This window comes from Perkinsus marinus (genome assembly GCF_000006405.1).
Source record: "Perkinsus marinus ATCC 50983 genomic scaffold scf_1104296944428, whole genome shotgun sequence".
NCBI classification, from domain to species: Eukaryota; Perkinsozoa; order Perkinsida; family Perkinsidae; genus Perkinsus; species Perkinsus marinus.
Window position 1 is genome coordinate 175,892 of NW_003211397.1, and position 16,251 is coordinate 192,142.

Consider the following 16,251-nt stretch of genomic DNA (forward strand, 5'->3'; position numbering starts at 1 on the left):
CCCAGCGTTCGCCCTGATATCGTTGCCACGATGACACCTCATGGCGAGTGGCCTCAATCGCAGATATGGTTCTATTGCGAATCTATTTACCTCACAGGACACGACGCTCGCAATAGACGACAGTCGCACACCTGGCTCCCCGATGGTCCGATAAAGTTCACGCTGCCGAGCGTGCAATACTCCTATAATCCTGGGCCACGGTCTTTCCTACCTGACATTAAGGAAGGGCACATGCAGAGGCCGTGGGAGAAACCATGGAGATATGAGATATCACAGAGATTGTGCCGTACAACCTCTCGAAACCAGTGTGGGAAACATGCACATGGTCAACTACACGTGCCGCTGACAATATGAAAACTCTGGGCAATTTTGGGCAATCCTCGTTGGGTTCTGTACGCTTCTACCATAACTCGTGTGTGAACTCCCATAATTAATGAGCAAACTCCTGAAAGAAGTGAACGTAGAGTGTGATCGAAAAAAGGCGCCCCTCGAAATTTCTCAGCGTACGTAAATATCAGGAAGGCTCAGGTACCAAGCTCCCTGATGGGAAGATTCGAAGATCTCGATGAGCTCTCTTCGATGGAAGTTGACTCAATTGCATACTCTCCATACTCGACAAGCTATGACCATATGGAGAAAGCCGTATATAGGAAAATGTGCTGGCAGATTTCATTTCTGCAGTGTTTCCGTGGTCTATCGATGGTCCAACTTAGCAATATGCAACGATATTTCATCATTTGGCATTGGAACGGTAAACTTGGTTGGGGCGCCTATGCCATCGTGCGTTCAACTCGGCGATATGCAACGATATTTCATCATTCGGCATTGGAACGGTAAACCTGATTGGGGCGCCTATGCCATCGTGCGTTCAACTTGGCGATATGCAACGATATTTCATCATTTGGCATTGGAACGGTAAACCTGGTCAGGGCGCCTATGCCATCGTGCGTTCAACTTGGCGATATGCAACGATATTTCATTATTTGGCATTGGAACGGTAAACTTGGTTGGGGCGCCTATGCCATCGTGCGTTCAACTTAGCAATATGCAACGATATTTCATCATTTGGCATTGGAACGGTAAACTTGGTTGGGGCGCCTATGCCATCGTGCGTTCAACTTGGCGATATGCAACGATATTTCATCATTTGGCATTGGAACGGTAAACTTGGTTGGGGCGCCTATGCCATCGTGCGTTCATTTTGGCGATACGCAACGATATTTCATCATTTGGCATTGGAACGGTAAACCTGATTGGGGCGCCTATGCCATTTTGCGTTCAACTTAGCGATATGCAGCGATATTTCATCATTTGGCATTGGAACGGTAAACCTGATTGGGGCGCCTATGCCACCTATGCGAACTGCAGAAAGTTGGACCATGGATCGACGCAAATACTATGGAATGGAATTTGCCCCCCTCTCTATATACGGCCTTCTTCGTCCCGTTATAACTCAGCGAGTGTTGAGAGTATGGAGGTTGACCAGGAGCCGATTAAAGTGCTCTGATTTCCGAGTCCAAGTTCTCGGAAAAGCGGCTTTTCCGAGCTCGGATAAAAACTATGAATTAAAGTGCGTTCGAAATTCCGAGCTTTTTTCCGAGCTCGGAATCCGTGTTACTCGGTTCCGAGGAAAGCGATTTTCTGATTTTCGATTCAAGTGCTCTGATTTCCGAGTTCCAAGTTCGAAAAGTTTTCAGGGTCTTTGGACTCCCGGAAATCCGGACTCGAGCTCGGAAAAGCGCAACTGTGCGCCAAGATAGCAGAAACTCAGCCACAAAACAGCTCAAACACATACAAGCAACATGCAATAAGCTATTGCCAATAACATTGTTGGCTCAGGGATGGCTATTGTCATCGAGAACAAACTGACCCAGAGCCTCGCCGAAGACAAGCTCACTCCTCTGTCGGTCTTCTTACCGATACAAACATTTTGTTGTTAACGCAACTCAATGCTTTGTATCCCGCTTCAACTAACTTTTCGCAGGTAGTTCGTTATGTGCGCTTGTGAAGGCAGGAGCATTAATTTGCAAGGCTATGATGTCGTATTGTATCCCCTCCGAAAAGAGGCTTGCGCCTGTGAGTATCTTTCGAGGCACTCGCAAACTCGACTGTGTTGTGGTGATATCACGTGTTCGTTGATCACGCGATTCTTCTCTTCAACGCATCACGTTAAATCAATTAATAAATGCAGAGAAGTGTTCGAATCAAACGTTCAGTCTGGTTGCGAGATTACTATGTATCTAAGCTCGAATATTTCCGAGTTATGTGTTTTTTCCGAGACCGAGCTCGTAATGCCGTTGAGCACTTTAATTCGTGGAAAGTGACTCGGTCCGAGTTCTCGGAAGAAGCCCTCGGAAAATCGACTTTTCCGAGGGGTCGCACTTTAATCCGTGGACTCTCGGGATGGGATTTCCGAGACTCGGAACTCGGTACCCGAGTACTCGGACTCGGAACTCGGAACGCCTTAGCACTTTAATCGGCTCCAGCACTGGAGAGAGTTCGCCAAATACTTCAAAATAGTGGCAGAATGCATCTGATTTTCGCATGCGTTGAGGACTTACGGGGAAGGGGTCCTTCTTTCTCGATCACTCTGTGTATTCCATAACACACGAAACAAGTGTCATTCACGGTAGCCATCAGTCAAACCAGTGTGCTGCGTACGGCTACTTCAACAGTATCACAATCCTCGGCTCGAGATCAACAAGCACCTCTCAGTTGAAGAACCTCCCCCAAGAATGATGGTCCTCTTCGTTTATCACCGTGGTACCATCTCGCATGTATTCGCTTGTTCCACATCCCCGAGGGGGTTGAGCAGGGGGAGACACATAGTGTGGGATGAGTGGTGTAGCACACATAGTATGTCTGTGGTCATTGTATCATAGCCTAGCTTAGTAATGTTTGGGCTACTTGCTGACTTGTAATGAGTTAGATCATCACCCTGATCAACTGTTGAGTTAGCCCGGCGTCCAATCGCGAACCGTCATCACGGATCGGACTCACTACATCTCAAGAGTAGCCAGGTCGGAACAGACTCGCTCAACATGACGTGATAGATACCAAATGGGTTGCAAAGCAATCAACAGGAGGATCAGTACGAGATACATTCATAGCAATATCCACTTGGTTTCTGCAAAGTTTCGAAAGTGATTCCATTTTCGCTGAATTGGTAACCTTAACCGTGGAATAGATTTCTAGAAGGTATGGTTGTACGACAGTCACAACTATCACAACTTTTCTCGTATAGCTTGTAAACTTCACAATGTAAAGACGCAGCTTTTATTGGCTTCAATCCTCCAACTGATTTCAACCTATCTCTCAAGTGGCGATCGAAACACCGATCAATCAAGAACAATCAAGTCACCATGCTTAACATCTTGATTGGTACCCGCTATCACTTCTCTCAGTGAGCCTAGTTTTGGTCACAAACGCGTATCTACGTATCTACGTCACATGCTTTGACTGACGGATAAGAGGGGATAGGTTTAATAAAGTTTCGATCGAAGAATTCGCTGGATCTACGGTAACAATGTTGGTTGGTTCTGTCAATCGTCTTCCCCCTTCCTTTTCTACACCGTCATGAACGTTTACTTATGAATTGGAGCGCAACTCTTCAACTCTGCATTATTCACGAATGTGAAACTGTTAAAGTTGAAATATAAATTAGTAGGTACATCAAACAGTCTCATAAGAGGACATCAGCTTCTGTGGTTGTGAAATCGTCGACAGAAGAAATCTGATATTTGATCCCTATCGGATTTCTTCAGCCGATCTAAACAACATTCGGGGGGTGAGGGTCAATCGCTATGAGAAGGGACCGAATGGCCCGGCTCGACAGAAACATCAGAATCGTACCTGAGGACGGACAGGACTGCTGGTTGTAAAGAAATGAACCGCTAATAATCGACTCACCAGTACTTCCTCCTCAGAAGTAGACCTGCTGCTACCAGGGAGCTCAGCCCACCAATAGTCAGCGACACGGAGTCGCTGTGAGCGATAGAATTCAGTGGACTACCGAGCTGAGATTGGGGAGTACTGGGTATCAAGAAGGGGAGGTGAGGCTTACTAATGAAACCAGTATTTGCGGCAAACACATCGCGATGTTCAGGGCGCCCATATAGAGGCCTGACTTTAAACCTGCTGTTGCCGTACTGTCGACAAGCCGTCTTGAGATCCGACCAGTGAGAGCAAAGGGAATCGACATTGAGAGAGCCCCTCTGAAGTGAGAGTAATGGGATGAATTATAGAAGGGGAGTTCACCTACATGGGGCCGACCACAGCCAACCAAGCTTGAACGCCACCTGTTGTTCCAGGGAAAAGGCCAACGGCGAAGAACATGGACAGGATCAGAATGGCCCCTAGGCCGGTGAGTGCGGCACCCCAGATAAGCCACAAACGGGGATTTAATGCATCAGAGTAGCGGAGCTGATAGGAGTTTTGTGGATATAAGAAGACTGGCCGTGGTTGCTATTACTCCTAGGGCGGAGAAGATCGCTGAAGTTGACACTGACAAGATGGAGCCGTAGAACATACCGCGAGCTGCGGTCTGTAGATTCAGTTCATAGATTTGATCATCGTTGAGAGGATTTGGGAGGACCTATGAGGAATGGCAGTGAGATACTGAGGCCCCGTATTGGAGTAGATATTGAACATGCATTTTAAGAAATCCCAATTTGCGGAAATTTCTGGAAGATTTGGGATCATTCTTTCCAATTTTTGAAACATTTACGAACTCGTAAGCTTTGCTGGAGAAAGCAAGCATATTATGTTCGCTTTCCAGAGGAACACTCAGTGTTGTAGGCATCAGTGTACATACGAATTCAGGTAGTGTGCAGAAACCAATAAGAATTTCCTCCCAGAATTTTCATATTGTTGCCAACACATGTACTTGACCATGTGCTTATTTTCCCACACTCCTGAGGCCACCATACCGCAACAGCAGGCATTCTCGCGTTGCGCATGCGTGCAGAACGATCTGGCTCAACCACCAATCGTAGAAGGGCACCAGATGAATCAACCGACTTCTCCATGGTTCTTCGAGGTCTCCGCGAAAATCGTAAAACTCGATTATGCGAACAGCTCAAAGACATATGCTCAAGAATCTTTTTCGACGAAAAAATGTCCAACCCGGGGGTCGAACCGGGGCATCACCCACGGTAGAGCTTGGTGCGTCTATTGATTAAATCGATAGACGCGGACTACGCGAGCTCCGCCCCTTCGTCACGAAGCCCTAGTAAGTGAAAATTCTAAGATCTCACACTAGGTGGAAGAACACAATGCTTTACTACTCCCAACACGTGCTATCAAAAAAACACAGGAGCACGATCTAGGAGAGGGGCTCTCCCTAAAGCTGCCTACCTCAACAGCTATGAAGTGCGAGCGGTAGATTATAGCAGTAAACCATCCGATCCACGAGAACATCATGGCTAGGAGGACTGTATGGTAGGCTGTTGGAGTAGATCGGATCTGGCGATAGAACTCAAGCAAGGTGTGACAGCGACGACTCGTTGCGGCATCCTGAAATGATCATTGCGATTTATCTTATTGAAAGTGGACTTGCCTGAGTCGTACAAGGCACTGCATTATAAGTTCTGGTGGACCGTGATTTGCCTATTGTCATAGCACAGGAGGAAATAGCTGCCGTGAGGAGAATAATGGCGGCGTCGATAAGGACGGAGAATCGTAGAGCGTAGCACCCCGGTACGAATCCCACCGGGCACATTTCTCCCTGGCATTGTCGTGGACATATCTGATCGAAACCGATTCCCGCTGCAATGTCGCTATATTTTCTGATCCCCTAAGCTGAATTCAACAGTTTCCTTACTGTATCGTAGAAATTGACAAACGAGTAAGGATAGAAGTGTACAAAAATTTCTCAGAAATTCCTCATCATTAGCAAAGCATGTACATATTTTCCCATACCACTCACTTGAGAACCTAGATTTACTCCGGTTACCCCAGACCAGTCCTGGGAGGCAATATAGCTCCCACACATTCCTCCAAATTCGCTCCTGCAGACGAAAAAAACAATGACTATCTGTAACATGGTCAGTGTGGACGGAATGGATGTTTGCTCTTCAGCTGAGCTCCGCAGTTTCTTGGAAGTCTATACACGAATTATGATAAAAGTGTACAGAGACTAACAAGAATTCCCCAAAGCTTTCTCGGAATTTTCATATTGTCACCGATACATATGCATATGAGCATGGTTTAAGGCTTACACGATGGTTTGGCTAAAGAAACCGGTGGAAACGTATTGTGTAGGAGCTAGATCGACGAGAGCCGATCGGCTGACGACCATCACTATATTCGAGGCGGCATCGTAAACCCAGAATATCAATATGAAAATAACCAGACCGATGGTATGAGAAGCACCTACAACACGACTGATGTAAATGCACCCAGAATTCGACAAGTCTTGTCACCGATAGTCTTCTGATCATCTTAAAGTGTCTCTTACTGTTTCTAGACACGAGGATCGAAAAAACATCAGCCTTCTATGATTGATGATAACTGAAATTAACGAGAGTATGAGAGCTTACCTCGATCACCTAGCAGTTCTCCTAACTCGAGTGAATATCCTATCACCACTGTAGATGCACTCAGTAGAGCTGCTCCGACTATCAGGAAGGGCAAACGAGTGCGACTGGGGTTCCCAGCGACGTAACTATCAGACCATCGACCCACGATGGGCTGCACTACAATACCTGAGGACCAGTGTTGGAATAGAGCTTCACTTTCCTCACCTGAGCTCAGGAGTTTCCTCACCCCTCATAATTTTGCGGCAATTTTTTCGTGAACAAAAAAAATATCATGTCAAAACCGGTACGGCTTTTTCCTATGTAGCCGATTTTGCATTATGCGATACCTCAGTGCATAATACGAATATCAGAACCGTTCTTATAGTGTTGGAGAGAGCTCGATAAGGACTTCCAGATGGTACTGTCTCTGATCTCGAACTGTCACTTGCCGCAAAATTACGAGGGGTGGGCCCTTTTTTCGCACCACCCTGTAGAAGTTTGCATACAAATTCGGGTAGAAGTGCTCAGAAGACAATCAGAATTTCCCCATTCTTTTCAGAATTTTCACAAGTGTCACCAACACACGTGTTTCACCACGTGTCTATTTTCCCACTACACAGAAGAGAATAGGGAGGGGTTCACCGGTGATAGGCCCGCAGAGCCAGACAAGAGAACTGAGCGAGTCGGGCATTCCCATCTTAGTTGCGAAAGGAATCGAGAATACTCCTCTGAAGTGAAGGACGATTCAACAGTTTGGAGATCGAGTGGATTACTGTAGGGTCATTGAGCAGGAAGTGCCGAAAATTGCGAGCCCAACAAGGCAAATGCGAAGCCACGTCAGAATGCTGAGCTTCTCATGCTGGGCAACAACCGTAGGGAGTTCACTGTGTGGTATGTCATCAACCTCGGCCTGATCTTTTGATGTCAGCTCCTCCATAACCATAAGATGATGGTTTAACAATGGGGAAACTGAATTTGATGGAATGCCAAGGAGGAGGGACACGGCACACGGGTGTCAATCAGTCCTACTGTCATCAGTCTCGTTGGAACTATGACCAAGATTGAACAGCAAGACATTTGAAAGTAATGAGCACTGTGTCACCATAACGTGTCACACCACCATGATCATAGCAGTCCTCTTAATCACGTTCCGCAGTGTACACGTGTCGATGATAATAAGAGGATTTCCAAGGAAATCTCAGACAATTCAGTGATGTCGGGACACTTCTACCCCAAATCCTGTGTATATTCCCATAATGTAGCTCTGGAATTTTCCCAGTTGAGGAAACCAGACGTATATTATAACATCGTTCGCAACGGACGTTGATCAACTTTGTTCACTCGTGGTCTCGTTTCCACTATGATCAAGACGAGGTCAAGACATTTACGAGTAATGAGCACTGTGTCACCATAGAAGACGCCTTAGGCGTCTTCTTGCCGTAGTGTATCTGGTTGTATTCATTCCACTCGAAACCAGTCTTGACTTCATTGTAAAGTTGTGGCTTCTGCGCTCGATGTCTGTAGCTTACAACTCACTTGATGAGAATAGGAATCATTAACCGCAGTGATTTCCCCATAATAGCAAGTCCATTGCAATCCCAAAAGCGCCCCTCCCGAAAACTATCAACCTGAGACCCCTGATTGGCCATGATAAACACAACAGTATAGTTTTGTCTAGTAGATAAAGACAGCAGAATATAGTAAGACTAAGTAGCTAGCTAAACGTCAGGCTAAGGATCATGGATAGTGTGCAGGTGTCTCCGGGAAAGTCTACACCCCGTGGAAACAGTATCGTTAACATGCAGCGGCAATCATCACTATTCCTCAACAATACTGGCCTTCGTCTCCGCTCTAAATTCTACCATACCGCTCCCTCAACTCTTCACAGTCGTTGATGATTCCATGAGTATAATCGTAGATAGAATCTCTGGATTCTTGTAACCATTGCCTTGGATTACCCAATGGTGAATACCCCCAAGCCTTCTGGTTTCCTAACAACATACTAGTTAAACTTCAACGATCGCGAACGAATACCCATGCGGAATTCAGTATCGATCACCGTAACATATCAAAATGTTCTACGCCAAATCTAGGATTGGATAGACTACAGTACTTCTCCGCCGGGGAAACGGTGGGGAGGACGAAAGACCAGTGCCCATAATCAACTATGGGAGCCTAGAGTACTTATCGCAGGAAGCATAAGGGCGGACTAGATCAGCATGCTGCTATTTGTATCGGTCATAACTAGAATTTCAATATTTCGGTGGAATATGAAGTCTAACGCGAATGTCCTGTGTTGGCTAGTCACTGATCCTTTTTCCCTTTTCGTTGTTGTTTCTCTTTTTCCGACCGTTCACTCTGGGCATCCAAATTCTTATGATGACTTCGTGAGAAAAGCACACACGATATTGCATATAGCGGTACATGTGTTAGGTTAAACCCGAATTTATTACCCCGGCTGAATTCAATTCAGCCGGGGTAATAAATTCGGGAATCAATTCAGTGAATTGGAGCTTCACAACTACCCGTTTTACGTGAAGTGGCGTATTACTCGCTGAAAAACGCGATATCCGCGCTGCGCAGTAGGCGTGAAATACTTTTTTCCACTAGTGTTCTCCATACCACGGGTGAAACTCCATCATACATTCTACGTTACCTGTAGAAGTTCACCAGAATAATAATGAAAACGATATCCAATTCCGTAACTTGGAAACTCAAAGCGTTGGGACGAAATCTAATTTCTTCCACAAGGGTTGATAACAACATGGAAATTCGGGAAATATTCGACAATATCCATGGCGAGCAAATTACTCAACGATTGATTTTCCTTTGGCAGGTCTGGTCGTTCGACTTTCGACTCATGTTACGCCGTTAAACAATTTTGGAATCAGTTCAATATCGATCAAAACGATCAGATACACAATTCAATACATTTAACAACAGTTGACATCAGAGGTCTATTTATACCGATTTGTGATAGAAGAGGGAGCGCTAACTTCCCGGAGTATCATAACCTTAGTGTTGGTCATTAGATTGCCGAAAGCTCCCAGCTTATTCCTTCCAGTGATAACAACCATGCGATGGACTACCTGTAATAAAATGAATTGACATATGCAGGGTTCGATACTGGATAACGACCAAGATAAACAACAAGCCATCCGCTACACCAAATCCCCATGGCGTTATAAGGCCGCTCCTGGGAGTGCCACAGTTAACATGCAAGTACAGCTGAGTCCAATGAGCGATCCAGATTAGCGTTTGCGGGCATGACAAATGCGGGCTCACCACTTCCGAGAATAATTGCTCTGAGTTGCCAGTACTACGGGGTAAGGTTATATGAATCCTGTGTTCTTGCTAGAAGGCACTGCGTATGCGAAACCGACAACGTAAGGATTCTCTACTACGGAGCGAAACCAATTTTTTTGAAGGCCCCGGGGCTCGAGATGAGCTTGTAGCCACCATAAGAATGGACCCATGGGCGTCTGCTGCTACTTTTGAACACAGATCCGAGTTACAACGTAGTCGGGGAAAATAGTCCGGCATAATCGTTTGCTTCTAAGTGGGTAAAAACGTCGATCTCGCTCGCCTCTACCGCTATGAGATATCCCACCTTAAAACGTCTAGCGCATAATCGTTGTTCCCAGTACGTTGCTAAACCTCATGGCTCAACAAAGTGGTGTCCCCGAGTTCAAATTGCTCCTGGTTGGTGATGGAGGTGTCGGAAAGACTACTCTGGTGAAACGGCATCTTACGGGAGAGTTCGAAAAGAAGTATATCCCAACACTCGGAGTTGAGGTAAACACTCAATTGCTTCTTCAATGAATTGTATCTTACCTACCCTAGGTTCATCCTCTGAAGTTCATGACTAACTGTGGTGAGATAATCTTCAACGTGTGGGACACTGCTGGTCAGGAGAAGTTTGGTGGTCTTCGTGATGGCTACTATATTCAAGTAACCATAACTATGCAGGTCTGTCGAAATGAGCGTGTTCTTCTATTCAGGGTCAATGTGCGATTATTATGTTCGACGTTACATCTCGTATTACGTACAAGAACGTCCCTAACTGGCACAGAGATATTGTTAGAGTGTGCGAAAACATCCCGATCGTCCTCGTTGGTAACAAGGTTGACGTTAAGGACAGACAGGTACCGTAGTTGCATGAAGTCTGTTACGCTATCATGTTTTAACAGGTAAAGGCACGCAACATTCAGTTCCATCGTAAGCGCAATCTTCAATACTACGATCTCTCTGCGCGGTCCAACTACAATTTCGAGAAACCTTTCCTCTGGCTCGCTAGGAGGCTAACCAACCAGCCTCAACTTGTTTTCCAGGTAAGATGTGCTCGAGTGGTATCATTTTCGTCCTTCTTGCTTATGGTTGTGGGTTCGAACCCCGGGGTCGCCATTGTTGATTCTTTTCAGGGTGAGTTCGCCAAGGCTCCCGAGTTCCAGATCAATCCCGAACTTGTGGCCCAGCACGAGAGAGAGCTCCAGGCTGCTCAGGATCAGGCAATCGATGACGATGATGACGACTTGTAAACCTTTTATACATCACACACTTTGCCCCCTCGGCTTAATACCGACAATTGCAGTAGAAAGAGCTTCATCTTGTTGGAGGCATCATAACAGTATCATTCTCTATGAATGTTCCTTATTGAGTTTAAGAGGTTTATATCAAGGAGGTGTGCTATGCTTCAAACTAGCGCGAATTTCGAGGTTGCCCTCGTTATAACTATCGGGCTTACTATATGTGATATGTAAACTATGTATGAATACACGGCAGAGTTAGCTAGCGATCAAATATCGTATATCAGTGTGTATATAAGTACATCAGGAATGTTAAATGGGAAATGATGTTTGTTGAAGTTTTTCTACCGTCAAATTATGACTGATCATAATAGTAGCTCAGAGTCCTCGACAGAGTCGTCGCCACACTCGTTGAGTCTACCTCCGGAAGCTTTCGCCGTGACCTTTGCTGCTGATGCCGATATGAGCTCTTTGTCCCCCTCGAGTGCTCTGTCCTCTACCACTACTACTCCGGCTATGAGCACACCGGGTAGCGCACTATCGTCCTTGCAGAGAGACTATGACATGCGGTGCGGCGATCGAATCGCAGTGGGCGGGTTTGGTACGGTTTACACAGCTCGATGTCGACGCTCTGGTGAAACTGTGGTTGTGAAGAATGTGACGAAACCCCCGTATGAGGGCAGATTCAGTCCGACTCCGAAATGCGATAATGAAGCTCAGTTACTTCAGAAATGTAGATGTCTCGGTTTGGATGATATCAAGTCTTGTGGGGGCGGCGTGGCGACTGTTCTTGATGCTTATTCTGATGTCGATTCATTTTACATGGTATGTCAACACGAGGGATATGACCTTCAGCAAATCGTTGCTTCCGGCAACGAAATCCAGCGAGAGCCGCTGAACTGGAGCCGGATCGGTCAGTCTCTTTCGACTACTCTGACGGTCCTTCATCATTGCGGTATCCTTCATAACGACATCAGACCAGAGAACGTAGTCTGCTCATGCAGTCCTACCTCAACAACAAGCCCTATCGTCAAGCTCATTGATCTTGGTCTTGCCTCGGCGTGTAGTTGTGCAGCTCATTCGGAGCTCTTGAGTCGCGCCTCTTACTACATCGACGCGACGGACGAGGTTCGAGGGGAAGCGATTCGAGTGGCTTGGGAAAAGTGCACTAATCACGAATTCCAATCCCGGTGTGAGGCTGAGCTGAGGGCGGCCAGGGAAATGCTTGAGGGGATCACTGAGATTTTCAACACTTCTGAAGGTTCAGCTATGAATGTTTATACTCCAACTGTAATCGATAATATATTGGATCGTTCTCCATCGCAAGACAAGTCATTTTGTCCCGCCGACTTTCTCGCCACCAACGGAGTGAACGATCCAGTGCGTTTTGTGAAGCTCGCACGACTAACCTGTCAGCATCGGTTAGATGCATTATAAAGTCTGCGAGCGTTCTTACACTGGAATGGACGAGCAGCACGAGCATGCTCAGTCTACACCATCTAAAGTCATGGTCCGACATTATTCGGCATACTATCTCACTCATCATTATTGTTACGTATGAGCCGCCACAGTTGTGTCCTCTCTGTCCATGATTTTGTAAGTTATGGAAGTCGAGGAAGACCGTCCCCAAATCGGACACTATTCACTGTACGGTGGTCGCAGCTTCGTGGTTTGGATACTACATTAAACCAACATAGTATTATTTGTTTGCTTGTATTTTCATATCTACTCATAACTTGAAGCGCAGAGACGATTAGAAACTACTTCAGAGTTTCCTGTACGATTCGAGATTGAGCATTATGTTGCTTAGATCGTCACTCGCAAACTCTCTGTTCGACATACTCCAGTTCGATATCATCTAAAACTGCTCTGAAGACGAGGATCATCACAACATATATTTATAAGAGTTGTTATTCTTCGGCTTCGTTTCACTAAAACAATTCCAATGTTGCTTTGAGTGGGGAAGGTTCACGAATGACTTTCAAATTTCACAGTCTGGTCGCGTTGTCAGCTACAGAGCAACTAACCATCATGGGGTCGTCCAATGGCATTGACCAATGTGATAAATTATGCACACGGTCAACTACATACATATGGGAATCCTGAGCAGACCTCGAAGAAATTCCTGAACATTCCTGGGCGATTTCATATATAAACACCTTCAATTGATGAGGAAACTCCTGAGCTCACCTGAGGAAAGCGAGCACATATAACCCTGCAACACTGGCTCTAACAGGGAGGATGTCTCCTGACACAATCATTACCAACAGCAGTGTTGGAAGATTATATGTTCGCTTCCTTCAGCTGAGCTCAGAAATTTGCCCACGAATCTGAGTCCATGAGTTCACATACGAATTCGAGTAGAAATGTCCAAAAACCTAAAAGAAATTTCGAATATTTCTACAGAATTTAGATATTGCCACCATTGAAAGTAGTTGAACAAGTGCTGCTGTTGCTGCTGTCGAGGCCATAGACAACATTTGTGATGTGGTGGGTACCATGCGTAGACTTCGTAGTGACGGAGAAAGTTGCTTCACCTGTGTAACCTTCACAAGAAGGCATGCGAAGATGGAGACATATTAAACATCTGATGGTTAATCGCTATAGCGTCTTTCAGAATGGTGCAGCTGAACGAGCACTGGCCGGTGTTATCCCCATGAGCCTCACCGTGAGTGAATTCGCTCAGTGTTCCTGTCCTCGCATGCACGCTTTCAGCGAAGATACATTAACACGGATTATCGATCATGTGATGAAAGCACGATACTTGTGATACAACTCCATTTCGGGAGAACTCGCAAGTTGTCTCGTTCAAACCGAACTACTTATCATCATCTTACAACCCACAAGAAGGTGAAATAGAAAGTCTAGCATACGATTAGAAACCCGTGAGTGACACATCGTCGTCGAGATACAATCCCAAGAGAACTCCCAACAACAAAAAGACTTGGTAAAGGTAAACACATCAACATCAAACAACTTTTTCCATCATGAGGATCTACATCAACACACATGTCCTGTCTTTCATCGAGCATTTCTTCTTCGTATGTTTCTTGATGTCTTTCTTCCTCAACTTCTCACGCCTTCGATCGAACCTTCTCCAGCGCACGAACGGTAGACCAAGCTCAGAGTCACCGTAGCTACGTCCTTGGATGATTATGAAATCGACCGACTGAGTCGATATGAACTGGTCGAGTTGCCAACCTATGTAGAAGAAATAGGCTTTGCAGCGGTCTCTTGGAATCTCCTCTGGAGGTGTATTCTCTGTTGTAATGTAATGAGGCATGTTCCTCAGCTGTGTATTTAGTCTATCGAGTTCTTCAATGGAAATATTCTTCTTACTGAAAAATATGGGGGTTTATTCACACAGACAAAAACTCCGATGGGGATAAGCTATCGGAATCCCCGGAATTGTCTTACTGTTTGAACCCCACAACGAAGGAGTCGATGGTCATGATGTTGTCCCTGTCATGGGTGGCTGTTATTGATATATCTTCGTATTGAGTCTCATGAGGTGTCTTAGTCTTGAATCTGAATCCAATCGACGCATCGATTTCACATATCTAATCAAAATGAGAGCGTTGAATATGGACTAGCATGAAGTATGGTAAACCACCTCGCCAATATCAGGCTCGCCGATTCGTCGCTCGAAAAGATTCTCCTTTCGAAGGTTGAGAATACTCCAGGCGATGAAAGATTCGCTTTGCGGGTCGATGCCGAGTTTTCTCGCATCTTGTTGGTATTTCTCAGAAGTTATGTACATATGGTCAGCGAACGCCTTCAACTGTGCTTTGCAGAGGGTTTGTTCATCCACGTCCTCAGACACATCTCGATCGTTCAAGGCACGTAGCATCTCGGAATCTATCAAGGTCTCCACTTCATCACCAGAAAGTTTGTGCACTTTATTATCCCTACAGCGGTACTCACTTAACGACTCAAATGAGGCACTTACCTTGTAATGAACTCAGTTGACTTCACTCGGGTGATTCTGACGGTGCTGCCAGCAAGTGATGGGTCTTCGACAGTGTCCACGAAGGCTTCGACTGTGAATTCATAAGGCTTGATCATTTTCACCACACAATCGGTCGGTGGCCGCGCACCCCTCAGAGCGATATCCGCGGAACCTGGGATGCGGTCATCCTCCAGGGAAGAGGCGGCAGTACCCCACTCGATGGTAAGGATGAAAATGAGGATGCGTTGGAACATCTTTGAGCGTGATAATGATATGGAAATCGTTGTCGCACGATATCATGGGCATCACCGTCTCGTTTTTGACGCGTACCCAAGCTTTTCTTTCGCGCACCCGAGGTTTCCGCTCACCCATCGCGTGTGAGTGCGAGCCAGTGAAGACTCCGAATAGTCCGTAGATTGGATGGGCATGCAGCCGATCGGTAATTGGTCCACACCTCACTAGCCCGAGAAGTTGGCAGTGTAGAGAGCCGCCGTTCTTCCACAGTCGGCAGTGTGGGAAATGGAAGAGCACACAACCCTCATTAGCTATTGGTAGCTTTTGAATTGATGCTCTCCCAAGTCGATGGCTCAGATGAGGTTGAGCAGTTCCAGGTGCTCACCATCGAGCCGATGGGAAGTCAACTTCGTCAGACATCTCCCGACTTCATCACCTCACATCAATGAGTGTACTCGCGCGATGAATGGTGATGAATGTTAATGGACGTGAGAGCGTTGCGATCGATTTGCTACCAAAACAATAGCAAATATGATATCGATTAACCGGGAACACAGCAGGTTGCACGCGTGCACTCCCTTCGCGTTTTTTTAACTGTCGCCACTGTCAGGGCTACGCCTAGTCTCCTCGGTTAACGCGAGGCCATTAATGGCATAGGAAAATGATAACGGTACTTGAGACTTAACTTAACTAATAATTACCTATTGGCACTACTAGTCTAGTACAGCTTAAAAGATACTAAGGTCCTATTGTCACAACAGCCATTTTTAACTGCGCGGCACTCAAGAAATGCCATGTTATACTCAAATCTACCTGGTAACAATGTGGCTGTTAACCTACGATACACTTGGAGTAGCAAAACAGAGCACATTAGAGACTGTTCTACGGTAACATGAAACGTATCCAGCGAAACGAGACACTGCCAATATAACGTAGTAAGAATATTCACGCTGTGAATATCATCAGCAGCAAACCCCGGGTGTAGAGTAATTAGGTCCTCTCGACGACAGTGGTAGAGCTCGCC

The 16,251-nt window shown here is 45.9% G+C and overlaps 4 protein-coding genes across 4 annotated transcripts in view; 1 reads left to right on the plus strand and 3 right to left on the minus strand.

The window, feature by feature from the left end:
* Pmar_PMAR019088 (hypothetical protein) overlaps positions 1-7,461 on the minus strand; it is a gene marked incomplete at both ends in the record, with an annotated part of 8,966 nt that extends 1,505 nt beyond the window's left edge. Inside the window, 11 exons of the mRNA XM_002780143.1 lie at positions 2,760-2,862; positions 3,386-3,441; positions 3,910-3,984; positions 4,064-4,214; positions 4,262-4,422; positions 4,472-4,594; positions 5,356-5,514; positions 5,927-6,008; positions 6,219-6,372; positions 6,540-6,664; positions 7,292-7,461. Of these exons, the coding sequence (XP_002780189.1) occupies positions 2,760-2,862; positions 3,386-3,441; positions 3,910-3,984; positions 4,064-4,214; positions 4,262-4,422; positions 4,472-4,594; positions 5,356-5,514; positions 5,927-6,008; positions 6,219-6,372; positions 6,540-6,664; positions 7,292-7,461 (1,359 nt within the window). The remainder of the gene's footprint in view (positions 1-2,759; positions 2,863-3,385; positions 3,442-3,909; positions 3,985-4,063; positions 4,215-4,261; positions 4,423-4,471; positions 4,595-5,355; positions 5,515-5,926; positions 6,009-6,218; positions 6,373-6,539; positions 6,665-7,291) is intronic.
* Positions 7,462-10,178: 2,717 nt separating this feature from the next.
* On the plus strand, positions 10,179-11,160 carry Pmar_PMAR019089 (GTP-binding nuclear protein ran/tc4, putative; the record flags this gene model as incomplete). The annotated part of the gene is made up of 5 exons (XM_002780144.1): positions 10,179-10,313; positions 10,362-10,469; positions 10,520-10,663; positions 10,709-10,849; positions 10,940-11,160. 5 exons carry the CDS (start codon positions 10,179-10,181, stop codon positions 11,054-11,056), a joined length of 645 nt encoding a protein of 214 aa, XP_002780190.1. The 3' UTR covers positions 11,057-11,160.
* Positions 11,161-14,457: 3,297 nt separating this feature from the next.
* Positions 14,458-15,247, minus strand: Pmar_PMAR019090 (hypothetical protein; the record flags this gene model as incomplete). Its single annotated transcript, XM_002780145.1, has 3 exons — positions 14,458-14,604; positions 14,658-14,952; positions 14,994-15,247. The coding sequence occupies 3 exons, from the start codon at positions 15,245-15,247 to the stop codon at positions 14,458-14,460; spliced, it is 696 nt and encodes a 231-aa protein (XP_002780191.1).
* A 942-nt stretch (positions 15,248-16,189) lies between these two features.
* Positions 16,190-16,251, minus strand: part of Pmar_PMAR019091 (retrovirus polyprotein, putative) — a gene marked incomplete at both ends in the record, with an annotated part of 1,994 nt that continues 1,932 nt past the window's right edge. The window contains one exon of the mRNA XM_002780146.1: positions 16,190-16,245. Coding sequence (XP_002780192.1) covers positions 16,190-16,245 — 56 coding nt within the window. The remainder of the gene's footprint in view (positions 16,246-16,251) is intronic.